Source organism: Lottia gigantea, assembly GCF_000327385.1.
Source record: "Lottia gigantea unplaced genomic scaffold LOTGIsca_167, whole genome shotgun sequence".
Classification (NCBI taxonomy): Eukaryota; Metazoa; Mollusca; class Gastropoda; family Lottiidae; genus Lottia; species Lottia gigantea.
The window spans coordinates 61,368-67,314 of NW_008708079.1; the positions used below are offsets into that span (position 1 = coordinate 61,368).

At 30.9% G+C, this 5,947-nt stretch overlaps 1 protein-coding gene across 1 annotated transcript; it reads left to right on the forward strand.

Moving 5' to 3' along the window:
* Positions 1 to 341: 341 nt before the first annotated feature.
* On the forward strand, positions 342 to 1,157 carry LOTGIDRAFT_173641 (hypothetical protein; the record flags this gene model as incomplete). The annotated part of the gene is made up of 1 exon (XM_009051415.1): positions 342 to 1,157. One exon carries the CDS (start codon positions 342 to 344, stop codon positions 1,155 to 1,157), a length of 816 nt encoding a protein of 271 aa, XP_009049663.1.
* Positions 1,158 to 5,947: the final 4,790 nt, after the last annotated feature.

The following is a 5,947-nucleotide window of genomic DNA, read 5'->3' on the forward strand; positions in this document are numbered from 1 at the left end:
TATCTTTCTTGATAAATATGGAAACAATACAACCACAAACTTCAACTTATGAGATGGGCGAATGAGTTAAATATATCACCGTTTTATTATTGTATGAGAGATGAAATAAATAATCTCAAATATAAGAAGGTAAATTTTATGCTATAACAAATATACATACTTGTATAGATTAGAACCCACTGAGGGATAATGAAATTAACTATTAAACCAATCAAATGTTCTACATTTCAAATTCAAATACCGGGACAAAAGTTTTGTGGACAGCTTTCACTTTGGGTTTTATATCAGTTGAGTTTAGGAAAACAGTTTGAAGAAATTGTAATAAATTTAACTTAATAAAAATGGCGAACAAGTTTGGATTAGTTTCTTTATCTTTAGAAACTAAAAAACCTAACGCTACAGCATTGATAAATAAAGCGAAACCTTACTTTGTGGATCAAATCGGAGACACTCTTAAAGGTGATTTAGATATGAACAATTTCAAAGTAACTAATTTAAAATCTCCGGAAAATGATAATGATGCTGTTCACAAGAAATATTTACTGAATCAAATAAATTCAATTGAAGTAAATAAAAACCATTTAGAAGATAGAATAAGTAATTTGAAAAGATTCTTCAAACGTCAACAAAAAATTTTTGTTAATGATACTAAACTACAACAAGAGGTAGAAGGTTTAATAAGTTTTATTCAAAAACAATTGGTCAACGTAGTGAACAAAGCTGAGTTACAAAATTTAATTTCATTAATATCTAAATTAGATGATAAGATTGCAAAACAAAAATTAGACATTCAACAATTAATAGATAACATTCCAGATGAAAATGAAGATACGTTTCCACAGGAATTAAATGCTCTGGAAACTAAACTTAACAGTGAATTACAAAAAGAACTAACAAATATTAAACAACAAATAAAAAACATTGATGATAACGAAATCAAAACCTATATTCAACAACAAATACAAAATATTGATGATAGTGTTATTCAACAACAGATAACCACTATTAATAACAAAGTTTTAAAACAGGAAAAAAATATAGCAGAATTAGAAAAACATCTCAAGGAAGAAAATAAATCATCTTATTTCAATCTTCATTTTGGAAGTTTGACTCATAAAGATATTATTCTATTACTGAATATATTGATAGATCAATAGAGTTTGAATTTAAAAAATATGGATTTATAACAAATATAAAAAAATTTGTTGATGGAGATTGTGATCCACCTCAAGACATTTTTGATAATGGATCACATTATACTTTCCGAGGCAAACTTCTAATTGAAATTATTTTTCCTATGCAAGTAAAAGGTGATTAATAATTGAACGTAATGGTAGCATAGAAGTTGGAGGTACATATACCTGTAGATGTACGATAAAAATCAATATGAAAAACCAAAATTTTCAGTTCATCTGAATAAGATTAATGATTCGAAAGAACAAATATCGTTAGTAACTTAAAAGTTTTTATTATTAAACCTGAAATAATTATAACAGATAATGAAAAAATACTGCATGGTGGACATCTTACTGGGCAAGCAAGCTTAATAAATTATTAATATTGAAGAATTAGAAGAATTCAATGAAATTTTGATAAATTTGATGTAGAAATATCATCAATAAAAGTGAAAAATCCTAGTTAAAAAATAGATACTTAAAAAATATGAATAAAATTGAAATTTTAGACGATAAAACATTCATATCAAATGTGCTTTTTATATGCCCACATGAATATATTGTCGTCGTCGCCCCTGTCCGTCGGTCCGTCCGTCAACATTTCTTGTGAGCACTATAGAGACTACAGTTTTCATCTGATTTTGATAAAACTTGGTGTAATGCTTTAGATTGATAAGATCTCGGTCAATTTAGAATTTGACATATTTTCGATGAATGGTGGGAGCCGCGGTGGCTCAGTGAGTTAGACGCTTGCTCGCTAACCTGAAGGTCCAGGGTTCAATCCTGGCATAGGTCGAGATAATACCTACGGATTTTTCAACGCGGTTTCCCCCTGTCAGTGATGCAGGTACGAGGGGCTGACATGGAACAAGCGTCTAGTCGTTCGGATGGGACAATAAACCGAGGCCCCGTGTGCTACAGGCTGTGTTAAAGATCCCTCGACAGTTGGAAATCGAAAAAAAGGTTTTTTAGTTATTGCCCTTGACTTTGTAAAAACGCATCAAAATTTGTTACAAATAGTTCGTGAGCAGGATTGAAGCTACAGTTTTCAACCGATTCTGATGAAACTTGGTGTGATCATTGGAATTGATAAGATCTCGAACAGGTTCTAACTAGACGCATTTTCGATGAACGGTTTTTGAGTTATTGCCCTTGACTTTGTTAAAATGCGTCGAAATTTGTTAAAAATAATTTGTGAGCAGGATTGAAGCTACAGTTTTCAACCGATTCTGATGAAACTTGGTGTGATCATTGGAATTGATAAGATCTCTAACTAGACGCATTTTCCATGAACGGTTTTTGAGTTATTGCCCTTGACTTTGTAAAAACACGTCAAAATTTGTTTGCGAGCAGGATTGACGCTACAGTTTTCAACCGATTCTGATGAAACTTGATAAGATCTCGGACAAGTTCTAACTTGACGCATTTTCAATGAAATGTTTTTGAGTTATTGCCATTAACTTATGAAAAACGTGTCAAAATTTGTTTTTGAGCACAATAGAAGCTACAGTTTTCAACCGATTTTGATTGATAAGATCTCGGACAAGTTCTAACAAGAGATATTTTTGATGAACATTTTTTGAGTTATTGCCCTTGACTTTGTAAACACGCGTCAAAAGTTGTTTTTTGCCCTTGATTAGAGCTGTGTGATTTAATTGTTTGTTGTATTTGGGTTATTGATATTAATTTTAAAAATTTTGTGGAATTATTCAGCATAAATAATTTCTTCAATATGAGAAAATTCGTACTTTAGTCACTAAAGACTGTTTTATTATTTCTGACAGCTGCCAGTGGGCGTATGTTATCTTGCATCGCAAGCTATCTTTTCTAATGTTGTTAAGGCTATCTCTTTATAACATTTAAAGGGCAAATTGAATTAGATGGAAAGATAATTCATGATGGAGGACACAAACAAAACATGGCTTTAATGCCGAAACTTTTCACAATTTCTTCGCAACAGTGGATGTAAAATCAGATGCTTCTGATTGGTATTTCACAGGAAAAATCATTTTACGTCAAAACAATTTCAAAGAAATAAAAAGATCAAAAAAGGGTAGTGGTACCACCCTACTCAAAAAGATCAATGAATATGCCGGTATAAATTGTTATATACCGAGCGATGGATGCTGTTTTATAAAGTGCGTAAATCGTGTTTAAAAAAGACTACACAAAAGAATTTCAAGATTTCATCAACAGTTTTTCAAATTCAAACAGAAAAGGAGTTATGACAACTGCTAGAATCTGTGAATTCAATAAGAAATTTAATACTTATTTTCAAATTTATATGCACAATAATAGACATTTTCAACCAAAGAAAGTATCCGAGGAATTAGATTGGGTATTTTACTTACATAAATCACATTTCTGTCTCATAAGAAGAAATAAAACCTTAGGCATTAAAGAATTAGAAGATAAATTACGATGAAAATGTATGGAGAACTTGTAGAGATGATAATGCGGTAACACAAGTTTCACCTCTAAAACTAAATGTTTTTCCAACAATTCACGCATGGGATTGCGAAATCTATAGCGAAAAAGAAATGAATAAAGCAATTCCTTATTCTTGCACATAAATAAATTTAGAAAAACTAAGAAAAATGTTAGACAGATTAAAACATAACTTTCCAACTAATTGATTCACCGATGAATATAAAAAATGGGAAAGACAAAAACAAATAATTGGCAACTCTAATTATCTGCAAAATATTAATTTCATATGTTCCTATCAACATGAAAAATCTAGTTTGGCGGCGTGGGGAAATTCATCTTATATACCAATGAATTTGAGAAAGATCACTGATATCAATATTGCAAAATACACTAAAGATAATTGGGAATCTTTAAGACACAAATAGGAACCTTATGCTAAAAGAGATACGTTATGTCTTGGAGCTTGTTTGATAAAATATAACCAAGTTATGAAAGAAGTTGTATTCCAGAACATTTCCAATAATCTAACGGCTCCTTTATCTTTAAAGGGTTAGTATTATTTGTAAAGAAATGGTTGAAGAAGAATGGTATGAAACTACTAGAATGGTTCCAAAACACACTGAAAAAGAAAATATAGAAAAAGTTTACTCACATATACACCCTTTTTATACGCCCACATGAAATGGAAAAATAGAAAAATATTTAGTATGAGTTATTGCCCTTGTTCTTGAAAACGTAAACACTCTAGAAGGCACAATTCAAGACGGATGTTGATGAAACTTGGTGTGAGAGTTCGTAATCACTCAAGGATGAACCCTATTTAAAATCAGAAGAATCAAAAAATATTAAGTATGAGTTATTGCCCTTGTTCTTGAAAACGCGTTCAATTTTTAGCTTGTAAACACTCTAGAAGGGACAATTCTTGACGGATTTTGACCAAACTTGGCATGAGTGTTTGTTATCACCCAAGGATAAACCCTATTCAAAATCAAAAAATAATTAGTATAAGTTTTTGCCCTTGCTATTGGTAACGCGTTCAATTTTTAGCTCGTAATCACTCTAGAAGGCACAATTCTTGACAGATTTTGATGAAACTTGATGTTCGTTATCACCCAAGGATGAACCCTATTGAAAAATATTTAGTATGAGTTATTGCCCTTGTTCTGGAAAACGCTTTAAAAATTTAGCTCTTAAACACTAAAAGGCATGATTTTTACTGGATTTTGACAAAACTTGGTTTTATTATTCAGTTCTGAAGATTGAATATTTGCCTTCTAGAGTTTTCACGAGCTAAAAATTGATCAATATTATTCAGTATCGCCCTAAAGAGTTCAAAAGAAGTGTATGACTAAAGGTTGAATATTTCATACTGGTGATTGTTACTGTACTGCTAAATATTTTCATTCAAAATCAAAGCTGCCATTAGACAATCCATTAAAGGAGGAAGAGTCTCTGCTAACAGAAAATCGTTTGAAACGAATAAAATAGATGAAATTTGTAATGTATTAAAGGAATTTATTTCACAAAGTGAAACACGAAATATAATTGATTTATTTAAAGAATATAGTGAAAGTAATAGAGATAAAACGGAAGTTAATTCAAAAATTAAAAAAATAAAATGTACAAAACTAATGGCATTCGACGCTAACGGTTTATATGCCTCCGCCATGTCGGATTTAGACAGCGAATATCCGAGAGCTGAAAGTGGAAGGCCGTTTCTAAAATAAAGAATTTGTTAAGCTCTTTAATGAACAGAAATTGAGACCTAGAACGGCTATTTTAAAAGTCTGGTTGGAATATCCTACTAACATGTGTTCTTCCAACCCATACCAGCTAAAGATAAAATTACTTTTACGAACAAAGAAGGTAATAAGGAAACTGGTACTAAAATCAGGTTTAGAAATGGTTTCTGTTCAGATGTTTTAACATCGGTCGATATTCAAGAAATAGTGAAATCCGGTGGTAAAATTATTAGAATATTAGATGGTATAGTATAAGAAGAAAATTGTAAATCTCCACCATATAGAGATTATATTTTAATTTTAAGATATCTTAGGAATAAATATAAACGAGAAGGTAATATTGTGGGTAGTAACTGCATGAAATTATTTGGTAATTCCTTGTATGGTTAATCTATTCAGAAGGATATAACTACATCGAGACATCTATGGAGTGAAGCAACTTTAAAAACCGACTTCGATTCACACGTCAAAAGCTATCCTAAAGTAAATGAGAATCAATATATCGTTGAGATAAATGAAGAAGAAAAAGAATTTGACTGTATACCTCCTAAATCTACACGACTAACACCTAGTCATTTGGGATCATTCGTATTATCTCAC